Here is a 16,111-nt window from a genome sequence, read left to right as displayed (position 1 = left end):
CACACACACACACACACACACACACACCTCCCTCTCTCTCTCTCTCTCTCTCTCTCTCTCTCTCGTTTTTATGTTGAAAGGAATGGCTACTGTTCTCTGCTTTTCAACAAATCATTTGCACACACATTTCTGTCATTTTTCTATCTGAAGCTTTGCCTGCATCATGCAACATTGACGGTCTCTGTGTTTAGCGCGAAAGCTCACGTGATTGCTGCCGGCTCGGGATAAAATTCGTGCAGGACAGTCGTGCCGTGTACCAGCTGCTTTGACGCGATTATCAGTTAAACTGACTCGCAACGTGTGCGATATCTCACGACCTCCCGAGTGTCCGAACTCGCACCGTGTACGCCCGCCCTTAGGGGAAGGGCTGTAATAGCATTGCCATGCAAAGTGATGGAACATAATTTATGAATCATAACCCGCCAAATTGAATAGTGTATTGATATGCGTTACTCACCATAGTGGATTTTCACCTGCATTTGGCGGGTTGGCAGGTGTTTTAATTTCAATGACACATCTGAGTTTTCTCCACACACACACACACACACACACACACACACACACACACACACACACACACACACACACACACACACTCTTGTGTGTGTGATTAGAAAAACATTGTGAGAGTGGTTCAGTTAACAGGATCTCTATTGTTCTAGAAACTCAGTGAAGAGGAAAAGAAGCACGAAAGACAAAGCATAAAAGAGACAAGGAAAAAAGTTTTGTTTTTTAACAGAAGGAAAGGTTTAGGATGAGCAAATTCAGATGGAGTGGATTGGAGGCATAGTTTCTCTCTATTAGTCACCCTTCTCTCTTTCTTTCTCTGTTACTCACTCTCTCTGGCCATCTCTTCACACAAAAAAAGAAGAACTCTTCACATCAAATGTTCCTCTTTTTGCGTCTTGGTGACGTGTATGCGCGTGTCAGCTCTTGTCTGTGTTTCACTTGATGAAAAGTCAGAGTGCTTGATGCAGGGTTGCTAGGCGACGATGGCACGTCCGTGTGATGTGTTGTGTTCCAGACTTCTCCCGAGCAGTGGGAGAGAGGAGCATCCTGGGATGGAGATTGAGAACACAGGCTCTCATCATGCAGTTCTTGACTCAGGACACAAATATACAGCAATCCATAACTTTAGAGAAGTCATGAATCACAACAGAGAAGATGGATCATAAAAGACAATGGAAAGAAGAAAGAGAGAGCAGAGATCAAGGCAGAGTTTGAATGACAGTGCTTTAGATCTTTTTGCTTTGTTAAATCTGAAATAGTCGTCAGCCAATATATCGCCATGGCCAGTATATTTAATTCCACAGTTAAACATTTAATTCCACAAACCTTGCAAACCATTTATGTCACATTCACGGTGAACTGTATGTAAAATTTGTGTTCCCTGGTCTTTATTTAAGAATATATGATTCTGATTTAAAAGATTGCACGGACTTACTGTGTTTAGCACCTTTTATAATTATTTTTTTAAACGCTTCGTTAGTTTAAAAAAAAGGCCATAATAGCATTACAGAATTAGTTTTGGTAACGCTTTACAATAAGGTCTCATTTGTTAAATCAAAGTCATCTTTATTTATATAGCGCTTTTTACAATACAAATTTTCACAAAGCTTTGTAGTGATAACAGGAAAATAATGCAACAAAGTCTGTTTCGGCTGTACAGCAGATCTAGAAGAAAATAGTGTCATAGTCCATCTTATCAATCTCCATTTATCAATACAGCCGCTTAGGAGAAAACAGTGATGTCATCGTCCAGCTCTGTTCAGTTCTCATTTAATGGTGTCAATGCAGGCAGATCAATAATATTGTTGAATATTAAGTGTCCCCAACTAAGCAAGCCAAAAGCCAAAGGCGACAACAGGTGACAATGGCAAGGAACCAAAACTCCATCAGGTGACAGAATAGAGAAAAAACCTTGGGAGAAACCAGGCAGAGTCGGGGCGCCAGTCCTCATCTGGCCAAAAAAACGATCTGTGTATGATTATGGTTCAGACAGCCTTACAGGTCAGAAGTCAGACAAATCAGAACATTCAGAATATTATTCAGTCCCATCTGGTTGAAGGTCGGAGTCATCATGCCGGTATGGAGACGAATTTGTAGAGGATAAGTGCCTATGGCTGTTATGTTGATGAAGCCTTCACGGGGAGAGTCTAGTTGACACAATTTCTGCTGACACTTTAGGGATGCGTTGTGTTTGTGTCTAGGCACAGGTCCACCATCTGATCTGGATACGGCCCGGATCTGGATGACTACAGGAAACCTCGGGATAAACAGAGAGACTAATATTAGCCTAAATGCCATTCTTCTTATGATGTAACAAGTACATCGGGTGTTATAGGAAGTGTTCCCGGTTCCGGCTGACCTAGTTTATGCAGCCTAACACTCATTTAACTGATTTGAATAATATAAATTTATAATGTTCTATGTGTGTGCCAGGTTAAAGAGATGTGTTTTTAGTCTTGATTTAAACTGACAGAGTGTGTCTGCTTCTCGAATAATGCTGGGAAGACTATTCCAAAGATTAGGTGCTAAATAGGAGAAGGATCTACCTCCTGCAGTTGATTTTGATATTCTAGGTATACATTTTGAGATCGCAGTAGATGTGAAGGACTATGTGTTAAGAGCTTGTTTAAGTACTGGGGAGCTACACCATTTAGTGTTTTTTAAGTAATCAGCAAGATTTAAAAATGTATACAATGTTTAATTGGGAGCCAATGCCGTGTTGACAGAACCGGGCTAATATAGTTATACTTCCTGGTTCTAGTAAGAACTCTAGCTCCTGCGTTTTGGACCAGCTGAAGTTTTATTATTAATGGTGCAGGGCAACCACCCAGTAGAGCATTACAATAATCTAGCCTTGAGGTCATGAACGCATGAACTAACTGTTCCGCATTTTCCATTGAAATCATATGTCGTAATTTAGATATATTTTTAAGATGGAAGAATGCGGTTTTACAGATGCTAGAAACATGGATTTCAAATGAAAGATTGGTACCAAAAAGCACACCCAGGTTCTTACGACGAACTGACGACGAAGACTTGACAGAGCAGCCATCAAGTGTTAGACAGTATTCTGGGTTAATACGTGCAGAGTTTTTTTTATTTAGTAGTAGGAAATTACTAGTCATCCAATTTTTTATATCAGCTATGCATTCCGTTAATATTGTAAATTGGAAATTTTAGTTAGGGCACGGAGAAATATAGATCTATTTATAGATAGAGTATCATCAGCACAACAGTGAGAACTAATGCCATGCTTCCTAATTCCTAAAAAAGTATTCCAAAAAAAATATATTAAACAGCACAACTGTTTCCATCATTGAGTATCAAATCATCATATTAGAATGATTTCTGAAGGATCATAAGACACCAAAGACTGGAGTACTTGCTGATGAAAATTCAGCTTTGCATCACAAAAATAAATGACATTTTAAAGTATATTAAAAAAGAGAACCATTATTTTAAATTGTAATAATATTTCATAATATTACCTTTTTTTTTTTTTTCTTTTTTTTTTTTTTTTTAAACTGCAGGCTTGATGAGCATAAGAGACTTCTTTCAAAAACATTAAAAATAGTAATGTTTACAAACTTTTGACTGGTACTGTAGTTGTGAGGAAACTGCCTTTTCTAGTATTTGTGACAGAAAGGTTAGATTTGAGGTCGACCTGTAATTGACTAATTCTCTACGATCAAGTTTTTTAAAAAAAAAAAAAAGGTTTAATAATAGCCAGCTTAAAAGTTTTTGGTACATCCTAATGACAAAGATGAATTAATGATTTTAAGAAAAGGATCTAAGAAGAGAAGTGGTTAATGTATTAATTAACATGAACTAACAATGAGCAATTCATTTGTTACACTATTTATTAATCTTTGTTAATGATAGTTAATAAAAATCTAGTTGTTCATTGTTAGTTCACCGTGCATTAACTAATGTTAACAAATAAAAATGATTTATTTTAATAATGTATTAGTACATGTTGACATTAACATTAACAATGATTTATAAATGCTGTAGAAATATTGTTCATTCTTGTTCATCTCATGTGAACTAAAGTAGTTAACTAATGTTAACTAATGAAACCTTATGTAAAGTGTTACCTTAGTTTTTGTTCATTTGGCAGATTTCATGATTTCAATGTATATATATTTGGTCTGTGAAAAGTTTTTAATGCTAAAAAAAAAAATCCTCATCTAATTGCGTACAATTATTTAATCACATCACAAATTCAGTTACTTTTTGAGGAAAGAAAACACGCGATGCTAACCCTGCTTCTAAATTACAAATGTGAAATGTACCTTTACCCGGGGTTAAAAGCGGTCTATAGAATGAGAATAAGCCGTGGTTAAGCACAGTGTGAAAAGCCCTTTTGTGTGTGTGTTTGTACTGCATTTACCACCTTTTTTCCTCTGCTTATTTCTCAGGCCAGTCAGCTCGGTGTGTACAAAGCTTTTGTGGACAACTATAAGGTCGCAGTGGAGATGGCAGAGAAATGCAGCCAGGCCAACATCCAATTTCAGAAGATTTCTGAGGTGAGGTCATCTACCTTCAACCATCCTGCACTAGTGTTGTCACGATACTGGAATTTCCAACTTTGAAACAATACCTTGAAAATGATCGATATTCCTAACCATTTTCTAATACCACAGGGAAAACTGCCTCATATACCGCCATACAGATACTTTGTTAATTTTGTTATCATTTTTTGATAATTTGGGTCATTGTGTTGCAATCGTTTTCACACAGAACAGGGAGGCTTTATTTGAATCGTTGAACTAAATGTAAAAAAAAGAAAAGTAAACAGTCTGTAATAAAATAAGAGCAAATAAGCAAATTGCAAACGATAGCACAAATAAATACAATAGAAATAAAGAGACAAATGAAATAAACATGGCTTTAAGTTTTTCAGGTGGGTCTAACAGTAGTATTCAGGTAAGAAATAATACAGAAATTAAAGTAATCAAATGTAAAATAACACTGGATAGTCTTCATTGGAAAAATGAAATACAGATTAATGCTTTCAATTAAAGCTACAAAAGTTATTCCGCCAAGAGCAGCAAATGATTTTCTGTTTGTCTTTTGTTCTTTGATTAACATGACAGACAGCAGAAGGTTTATCAGGCTGCTGATAATCCAATATACCTATCCAATATTCTGTTACACAATGCTTTTTCTCTCAACTATTTGCATTCCAAGGGCCCTATACATGGGTTTCTCCCATCCACATGCAGTGTCACTTCTCTGTCTTTTACGGCCCTGACGAGAACATTGGTCTCCTCGGCCGTGAACCGCTCCTGGCGTGCGCCTGGCAAATCCGCCGTTATAATAGCAATCTGCCATGGAACAAGCGCGCCTGCTTTTAAAGGGAATGTGAGATGACACTCTGATTGGTTTATTGCACGTTACGCCCAAACCACACCTATGAGTAATGTAGTTACTTCAGACCAACCCATTTTAGATTTGCGCCGAGATCCACCCACAAAGTTACTTGCGTTTTGCGTTTGATACTTGCGTTTCAGATCGTTAAAATAGGGCCCCCAAATCTCACTGTATTTATCTGAATAATCTGCAAGATGGGCATTTTGACAATTTGGCATGTATTTGACAGTTTAAGTGCAATAAGCCATGAAAAAGGACTTTTTGTACTCTCAAGCTGTTTGAGAGGCTGCTTTATGAGAGTGGTGCACGCGCTTTTGGTGTGAGCACGAAATCTGTGGGAATTACTAAAATTATAATTTGAACAAACACTTAACCCTAAGAATTAGACATGCAAAGTATTAAACATCTAGTTTTTCATCTAGATTTTGCTTTGATATAACAGGCAAAATTACATAAACTTAAATTAGAACAGCCTTGCCATATCTAAAGACCCCAAAATACAATTGGGGCTGGACTCTTTTGACCTAGCAACTGCATAGCAACAGGCTTAAACCAAATATCAGCACTATTGCAATGCAAGTGCCCACAACATTGTGGTGGCATGTTCACATCACATCTAGCTATCATCCTCAGCTTGATGGATTTACTCATACACACACATACACAAGCAGCCTTCTGCATAAAATTTCTCTTCATTATTCCATTCAGGATGTATACGTCACATTCTGCTTTCTGAGCCAGACGCGAGCTCTGTATATATGTGCACTTGTGTTGGTGTGTGCTTATAGTAGGCATCTTTTCTGTTGACAGAATCTGAAAGTTAAAGGTCCAAAAGAATCCAAGGACTGCACCACAACTGCCACCATGGAGGGTAAGAGTGTATCTATTGATCTGTGATGTGTGTGTGACATGCATGAGCAAACCGTATTTACAGTATGTGAAAGCTTGAATCTGTTTGTATGTGATTTGATGTGTTGATTGGTTCATTGCGAGAGTGAATTGTCATGTATGTGTAAGTGAGCTGTGAGCAGTGTCTCTTAAGAATGAGTTCAGCTCTGCATCTTTCTACTTGTGTATGCAGCATCCACATCTCGTGTGTGTGTGTGTGTGTGTGTGTGTGTGAGGAAGAGTGTGTGCTTGCTCATTCTGAGTGTTTTGGAGTGTGGGAGAGCAGGAGTGTATGAGTCTCTCTCTCTCTTGCTGTCTTGGCCGTGTTTGTGAGGGATGGATAAAAGGGGCTGCAGAATGAGAAGGAAGTAGTGAGAGAGCATTTAGAGAAGACTGCAGGATCAGTGGAAGTTTGTCATGGAGATTCTTCTAGTTCTCCGGCTGTGTTGTAACTGCACCTATGGTAACTGTATTGCATTTTAATGCTTTGACAAGCTGATGATCTGGATGACTCTCAGTTCATGATTGTTGTGTGGTTTGTTTTGTGATTTTTGTTTTAATTGTGTCCAATGCTATCTGATCAGAAGGTTAAACTGTTTTAGAGCCTAATTCTGCCAGAGAATGTTATCTAATTTCAGTGCAGCTGGATGTCTGGTAATCGTGCATATACTTTGATATTTGGAGCCTTTACTACAAAAGTTCTTTATTATGTAAAATTATATATTTAAATTAGTAAAATATTCTTTCATACTAAGAGAAAAATATTTCTTTTAAAATCTGCTCAATATAAGGTTCTTTGGGGAACCCAAGTTGGTCCTTTTATGACATTGCTGTGATAACTCCCTTTTGGAACCTTTATTTTTAAGAATGTTGAAAGATCTTAAGAACAATGGCACTTATAAAACAAGTAGTTCCGATTATGGCTTCTGATTGGTCAATACAGAATTCCAGTCATGCTAAAATACACAATGTAGTAACAACTAAACACACTTTCGCATAGCTACTGTATACCATATACAAGGGGTGTGACGATACAACTTAGCTCACAAGACGATACAAGATATTGGGTTTACGAGAAGAGACGAGACAATATTTTTAAGAAACACTATATTTAAGGAATCTTTAATGACAAAATATGACTGGAAAAAGATTATTTTATTCAACTGAAAGTCACAAAATGCAAAACTATGCAGGTGCATTTAACTTATCATTTAACTAATCTAGGGCTGTCACTAACAATTGTTTTGGTAATCGAATAATTGGTCTAGTGAATACCCTTTAAAATGACTCAAAATAACATAATAACCGAGGCAATAATAATTGGTTTACATAAAGTATCAAAATCAAGTCATTTATAGTTTTATTGAACAACACTGTTCAAATACATAATGTAATATAGCCTACATATTATAAACAATCAACTTATGTACATTATGTATTGTAACAAATACCTGCAGATAGCACCAACGGCCTGGTGATTGTTGTTGTTACACTTTACAGCATGATCAAATCCTTGTTTAATATTGGCCAAACAAGTGTCAAGTGTCCACCTAATCTTCAATATTTGGCCATTTCTTTACGATAGAAATGCTACAGCCACTGTAATTTCTTGAACAAGGACATCAAAACATGCAAACTCGAGGGTTCAAACTTTTATTTTGAAATTGTGATGAACAACAGTTTGCATATTTAAGAAGATACTGATGTATTCTATGTTAGTGTAGGTTTATAAATGAGAGCATTACACTATGCTGGATTATGATTTTTAAAATTGTTGTAATATATCATGCAAGCCTTGGAAAACGGTCTAATAATATGGTTCATGGTTTCTCGTCCGTGGAATGCTCCACTTCCGGCATTTAATTTAACCAGAATTTAATCGAGGTCTTGTGAAAGCCCTACACTAATTGTCTTGTAACGAATGGGTCCCACTTTATATTAAGTGGCCCTAATACCTGTGAACTTACATGGTAACTACATGTGTACATAATATGTGACTACAGTGTAAGTACACATTGGTACATAGTATCTACAGCTGTAATATTTGTGTAACTACACATATGTAACAACCCACAGAATGGTATGTGTAAGTAGTACAAATGTGTAACAGGACATTGGTAACAACACTTTTTTCACTTCAGTAAGTACACACGTGTAACTACAATTTTGTAACAACAATTTGTATTTACACAAGTTGTTCCACTTCCACATGCAGTCTTAAATACTGCAGTTACCAGTTTGGATATAAATGTATTTAATTTCAAACCATGTCAGTATGTTAAAAGCAGATTTAGTTTCACAGTGGCAGAGTTTTTCTATTTTTTTAATTTTTTATTTTAGGCAGTCTAAAGGACCTTGTGCTGTTCAGTCCTTTCTGTCCCTCCGTTGACAGCAACGCAACTACCACTTCATAGCGCTTCAAAAAGTTCAGAAAGAGATTGTAAAACTGATCCATTTGAATTGAGTAGTTTAGTCCAAATTTTCTGAAGATACACGATCGCTTTTTATGATGAACAGATTGAATTTAGGCTTTTATTCACATAAACATGAACTCTCACATCAGTTGTGGTAAACGGAAGCTCAAGTATGCTTGCGAGAACCAATGAGGTTCATTCTCATGTGTTACACAGCACGTTTGAGCTTCTGCAAGAACCAATAAGGTTTGTTCTCGCGCGTCAAGCAGGTTCGGTTGAGCTTCTTGTTTATGTTTTCTTATCAATGTTTAAATGTGAATAAAAGACTAAATTAAAACTGTTCATCATATAAAGTGATCAAGTCTCTTCAGAAAATTTGGACTAAACCACTTATATGGATATTAGCTTTACGATCTTTTTGAAGCGTTAAAGTGGTAGTTGCGTAGCTGTCAATGGAGAGTACAGAGTCTCAGATTTCATCAAAAAGATCTCCATTTGTGTACTGAAAGATGAACAAAAGTCTTAGGTTTGGAACGACAGGCGGGTGAGTAATTAATGACAGAATTTTCATTTTTGGGTGAACTAACCCTTCAAGTTCTATTTTCCGAGTGTGAAAAGGTGGCACGAGATCTCGCCACACTCCTACCATATACTGCATGCTTGGAGATCAACTAGGGCTGGGCTATGTGGCAAAAAATATGATCACAATATTTGTTCATATTGATCGATATACCAGATTGAAGAGTATCCTGATGATGACTTAAGCCTGGAGAAACCAGAGTTCATTAATTAAATTTTAGAATAGTTTAAGAAAACTTTTAACTGTTCAAACATGCTTTTTCTTCCTTAAAACATTAGAATTTAGGTTGCCTTGTAACTTGGCAGCAAACATCTCAAATATTTGAAGAGGTACAAACTATACAAAAAAAAAAAGTTCAGATTTAGATGTTAAAAAAAAATAAACTAAGGTATTTCACTGGTAGAAATTTTAGTAAAAAGTGCAAAATATAAACCAGCCATTTTGCTATCAACACAGATTAACACGAGACCGTATTTTCATTTTCTCTGTGTCATCGCTGGGATGGTATCTTTTCAGATGATGGAAAATCTTCTCCAGATGATGTAATTTGGCATCCTTGTCACTGTCGCCTTTGGCTCTCTTAGGGTGCTTTCACACTTGGTTCGATTGCCTGTTCCGAACCCGAGTTTGATTGCTCCCTCCTCCCCCTGCCCCCGATGGACTGTGTTCACATTATATTATTTCTATCCAAACCGCGGTACGCTTGCGTCATCAGGCTGCAGCTGGCGTAATGGTGTTGCTTGGTAACCGCGAATGAAAAGGCGCCCAAATGGATCGACTTGCTCGGTTGACATTTGTTCTTCTTTTTTTTAACCTTTGGTTTTGTTTTCAACATAGACATTCAGAAACACACTTACGTCTGTCTGCCGCAAAAATTCTGAAAACGTTTCAAAGACAGCGGGCTGTCCGCCGAAGACACATTATACGTCATCAATAGCGGTTCACTTCCGCGGTTTGGTTCGATTGCGTTCATATCAGCAGCGAACCTTACCCGAGTTCACATGAACCGTACCCCAGACCACCTTTTTAATCGGACTCGAGTACGGTTCGCGGGTGCGCACCCGAGTTCGGAAGACAGCGTTCACATCATCCAAACGAACCGAACTCTGACGTCATTCGAACCCGGGTGCGCACCAAAAGTGCTAGTGTGAAAGCGCCCTTAGTTGTTTACACTTAAAATTCAGCAATATTATTAATTTGACTGTACTGACACTATTGGATGAGAACTGAATTGAGCTGGACGATGACATCACTGTTTTTTGCAGAGCTACTTTATTGCTGAATTTAACTAATTTCATAATTGATGAACTTTACACGGTTATTGAATTGAACTTACGTCAGCTGAACAATGTCATTATTTTCTTTAAGAGCTGCTTTACAGCAGAATTGAACTCTCTTTGCATCATTGAATCATTATTTTCCTGTTTCGCTATATAAGTAAATATGACTTGACCTAAATTTGCACTTCAGTTTGTAGGGTCTCATTTATAAAACTGTGCGTCGGAATAATTTTTACTTAGTTAAAAGTTTGAATTCTGACTCAGAACTTGGCTAGTCTGAAAAACTTTTCAGTTCACTCATTTATGACAGTTGCATCTGAACTGGAGCTATATTTTGTGTTAAAGAGAAGCACTACTCGTTGCTTCTGCTGCTGTTTGCGTTGGTGTGCGTCTGAAAGCTTTGTATATCTTTCTGTTTTGAATCATTATTTACTATCGTTCTTTGTTGTTTATACTGCTAAATATAACTTACTCAACATCACACATTAACCTGACATAGCTAGCTTCAATCTAAATCGTTATTGCTAGCACAACATGCTAGTAATTCGCTAGGGAGCCGGGAGCCAGTGCGCCTGACATCAAAGCAAATTTAAAAGTGCTGGCAAATGCTAATCGTAAATTCTCTAAGATTATTATTCACGTCGGCACAAATGATGTTCGACTCCGCCAGTCGGAGATCACCAAAATTAATATTAAAAAGGTGTGTGAACTTGAAAGTACGATGTCAGGCACTGTAATTTGCTCTGGCCCCCTTCCTGTTCGTAGGAGTGATGAGACAGTCAGTAGATTGAGTTCACTCAATGGCTGGCTGTCGAAGTGGTGTCCGCAAAATAATATAGAATTCATAGACAATTGGAAAAGTTTTTGGGGCAGACCTGACCTGTTGAAAAGAGATGATATTCATCCCTCCTGGGATGGTGCTGCTCTTCTCTCTAGTAATTTGGCTCATAGTCTTAGAGATAAAACATGACAATCTGGGGCTCAGGTCAGGAAGCAGACAGACTGGCTTAACCGACCGTCTGCTAGCTGTCTCATGTCACCAAGGTCAGATAAATCCCATCACATAGAGACTCTTTCACGTAGCTATCATCACATAGAGACTGTGTCTGTTCCCTGAATTTGGAAATCCAAAAAACGTTTCAACCCATCTAAGGTTAAAAATTTAATTGATTTAAAATTTAATTCAACAAATACAAAACAGCTATAATGCAGATAAGCAAATGATAAAGCTTGGGTTGCTGAATATTCTATCCCTTACTTCAAAAGCACTTATTGTTAATGATATGATTACTGACTATAATCTAGATGTGCTGTGTTTGACAGAAACCTGGCTAAAACCAAACGATTACATTACTTTAAATGAGTCCATCCCGCAAGATTACTGTTATAAACATGAACCTCGTCTGAAACGCAAAGGGGGAGGTGTCGCTGTAATTTATAGTAATATTTTCAAAATCACTAAGAAATCTAGTTTTAAATATACTTCTTTTGAAGTGTTGGTGCTTAATGTAAAAATATATAGTGTAAATGGCAAATCAACCTACTCATTGTCGTAATCATACTCTAGATCTAATATTATCACACGGAATAAATGTTGATGCCGTTGAAATTCTGCAGCAGAGCGATGACATCTCAGATCATTATCTAGTCTCGTGTAAATTACATTTAGCCAAGGCTGCAAAGCCGACTCCGTGTTACAAATATGTTAGACCTATCACTTCTGCCACTAAAGATTGCTTTATTAATAATCTTCCTAATCAGTTTCATCATCTCAGCATCCCGGATAGCTTAGAAGAACTCGATATTGCAACAGAAACTTAACTCTCTCTTTTTCAGCACTTTAGACACAGTTGCTCCGTTGCGCTTAAAGAAGATTAAAGAAAATAGTCCAACGCCGTGGTACAACGAGCACACTCAGGCACTTAAGAGAGCAGCCAGAAAAATGGAGCGCAACTGGAAGAAAACAAAACTAGAGGTATTTCGCATTTCATGGAAAGAGAGTTCGATTGACACAGAGAGGCCTTAAAAGCTGCTAGATCTGCTTATTTTTCAACCCTATTAGAAGAAAATAAACAAAAACCTAGGTATTTATTTGAAACAGTGGCTAAACTAACGAAAAAGAAAGCTTCAAGCCCAGAAATTTCCAAGCAACACAGCAGTAATGACTTTATGAACTTCTTCACTTATAAGATTGATAATATCAGGGACAAAATTATAACTATGCAACCGTCTACTACAGTATTGCATCAGGGAGTGCATTGTAGTCTCCCTAAGGAAAAATTCGATTAATTTATTGCTATAGGAGAGGAAGAATTCGCTAAACTCATTAAATCATCTAAACCGACAACATGTATGTTAGACCCTATACCGACTAAGCTACTGAAAGAGATGCTTCCAGAGGTCATAGATCCTCTTCTTACTATCATTAATTCATCTTTGTCTCTAGGATACGTACCAAAAACATTTAAGCTGGCTATGATTAAACTGCTTGTTAAAAAAACGCAACTTGATCCTACAAAATTAGTCAATTACAGGCCGATCTCGAATCTACCCTTTCTGTCAAAGATACTAGAAAAGGCAGTATCTTCACAACTATGTTCCTTTTTAGAAAGAAATGATATCTGCGAGGATTTTCAGTCAGGATTTAGACCGTACCATAGTACCGAGACAGCTCTCATTAGAGTCACAAATGATTTAGGGATAATCCTTGGTTTTCTCAAGAACTAGCCCAGTTAGTTCAATCAAGAAATAAACAGTAGTCCCTCGCAAGGAGGACCAGCAGTAATGTAGACTGGCAACGTTTCAGAACTTTGAGAAATCAATGTACCTCAGCCATTTGGACCTCTAAATCAAATTATTATCTTACCTCAACTACTAAATTATCAGTAGTTGAGGTAAGATAATAATTTGATTTAGAGGTCCGAATAATTAGAACAATCCATCTAAATTCTGGAAAACAATTAAAGTATTGCAGAATAAAAAGGTTTCAGATTTTCCCCAGCAATTGATATTGGAAATATAACTATCACAGATAAAAGTGACATATTAAATGCCTTTAATGCTCATTTTAAGAAGGCAGGTCATTTATTTGATCAGCAGTTTCCATCAATTTCAGTTGATCCTTCAACATGTTTTTTGCTACCTAGTACACCCTCAACCGCTGTTTTCTCATTTGATTTTGAAGCCCTACAAGTTCAAGATGTTATGCAATCGCTGAATTCTATAGACCACAAAAAGGCGCCCGGACCTGATGGTCTGGATCCCTTTCTGTTAAAGGTGGCTGCACCGGTTATAGCTGAGCCTATTACTCACATTTTTAACATGTCAATAAGTTTTAATCAGGTTCCAGCTATTTGGAAGCAAGCTTACATTACACCCCTATTTAAAGCTGGCGATCGATATGACAACTACAGACCAATTTCTAATCTTCCTGTTCTTTCAAAATATTGGAATCTTTAGTTGCTACCCAACTTAAATCATATTTGCACTCGCATACCATTTTAAACGAAATGCAATCCGGCTTCCGGTCGGGGCACAGTACAATATCCGCCACTTTAAAAGTCATGGATGACTTTAAAGAGGCTATGGACAGTAAATTTACCTGTGTTTCTCTGTTCATAGACCTCACAAAGGCGTTTGATACTGTGGACCATCCATTACTGGTTAATACCCTGCTGAGAGCTGGCATTGGATGTAATGTGGTCAAATGGTTCCATAGCTACTTGACCAATCGTTCACAAATGGTCAAATATGGCAATATGTCAAACCCAGTTCTTGTTACGAAGGGTGTTCCACAAGGCTCAGTTTTGGGACCCTTGCTTTTCCTAGTTTATATTAATAATATTTGTGATAAGTTTAAATTTTGTACCCTGCAACATGCTCTACTAGATTTGAAGCTGTTGTTAAACCCACATAAAACTAAAGTTATGGTTTTTACTACTGGGCGAACAAAGCTACCATCCTTCTCCATCACGTCACTGGATGGAGTCTGTATCCAGTCTGTAGATAATTACAAATATCTGGGATTTTGGATGGATAAAAACCTAAACTTTAAATACCATGTTGATTATCTTGCAAAGAAATTAAAATTCACATTGTTTTTTTTGTATAGGCTAAAGCCCTGTTTTTCATTGGCTTCACGAAAACGCTTAGTTGCTAGCCTTTTCCTGTCACAGATTGATTATGGGGATACTATCTACAGATTTGCCTCTCTGTCCACCTTGTCCAAACTTGACCCCCTTTATCACTCTGCTCTCAGATATGTCACTAACTCTAGTTTTAGGACACATCATTGTATACTGTACAGTTTGGTAGGATGGTCATCCCTTCATTTGCGCAGGCTTGAACATTGGTATATTTTAATTTACAAGGTTATTTTAGGAAAACTTCCAAATTATTTAAATAGGAAATTTTTATCATTTCAAAGTTGTCATAATCTCAGGTCACATAACTGGCTACATTTCAAAGTGCCGGCTATCAGAACAGAGGCTGGAAAGCTAAGCCTGTTCTATTATGGCCCTTGGTCTTGGAATGATGTGCAGACCAAACTCAAACTACAATCCCTCATCTCTTTAAATGATTTTAAACATAGAATAAAGAAGTTGGTTACTGCTAATTGCAGCTGTTTTGCCAATTCTACCACTTAACTCCTTATTAAACCTATGATTTAAATAATGTTGTTTTTGTGATCAGTACTATGTAGAGTATTATGTATACCTAAATGTTTGTGCTGCTGTGCTGTGTTTCGGTGTTGTACATCATTTTTGTTGTGGAGACTTGTTTTGTTGTGTTTTTTTTTGTTGTATCAAATGATGATGTTGTTATTGTTTTTTTATTGTGGCTTGTTATCTGTCTAATCCTGCTATCTGACCCTATCTTGACTAGGGGCCCTATCTTGCACCCAGCGCAATTGACTTTGTACACCGACACATGTATCATTCCTATTTTGCACCTGCGCAAAGCGCGCTTTTCCCTCCACAGAAGCACGTTGCTAAACTAGGGAATGAACTTGCGCTCCCTGGGCGGTTCAGCGCAAAAAAGGAGGCGTGTTCCGGCGCAAACGTTCCTTCATGCTATTTTGCAGGTTTAGAAAACAATTGCGCCACTAACCAGGAAAAAATAGTTTAAAGTCAGTGGCGCGTTGCGCATGTTATTCATGTGCTATTTTAAGGGCGCATGCTTGGCCATAATCAATGTAGAGTGTGCACAACGCGCATACACTTTGATTCTCTCATCTACACAGAAGCAGCAGTCTTCATTTTTGCAAATCATACATTATTACGATAGATAGATAGATAGATAGATAGATAGATAGATAGATAGATAGATAGATAGATAGATAGATAGATAGATAGATAGATAGATAGATAGATAGATAATTAATAGTTAATTTGGGTGGGTTTCTCCATTTCAATGTAACTTCTCTCTTTTATGGCCGTGACGAGAGCGTTGCTCTCCTTGGCTGTGAACCGCTCCTGGCGCGCGCCTGGCAAATCCGCCGTTACAATAGCAATCCGCTATGGAAAAGCGCGTCTGCTCTTAAAGGGAATGTGAGATGACGCTCT

General features: G+C 37.5%; 1 protein-coding gene across 3 annotated transcripts in view; it reads left to right on the top strand.

The window, feature by feature from the left end:
- The window catches only part of abr (ABR activator of RhoGEF and GTPase), a 296,797-nt gene that overhangs the window by 180,942 nt on the left and 99,744 nt on the right, over positions 1-16,111 (top strand). For all 3 annotated transcript variants that reach the window (XM_084113285.1, XM_084113286.1, XM_084113287.1), the window contains 2 exons: positions 4,431-4,538; positions 6,196-6,256. In XM_084113285.1, the coding sequence (XP_083969411.1) occupies positions 4,431-4,538; positions 6,196-6,256 (169 nt within the window). The remainder of the gene's footprint in view (positions 1-4,430; positions 4,539-6,195; positions 6,257-16,111) is intronic.

Source organism: Abramis brama, assembly GCF_963993115.1.
Source record: "Abramis brama genome assembly, chromosome: 5".
Classification (NCBI taxonomy): domain Eukaryota; kingdom Metazoa; phylum Chordata; class Actinopteri; order Cypriniformes; family Leuciscidae; genus Abramis; species Abramis brama.
The sequence above is the reverse complement of the archived record's forward strand: the minus strand, read 5'-3'. Positions and strand labels throughout refer to the sequence as shown.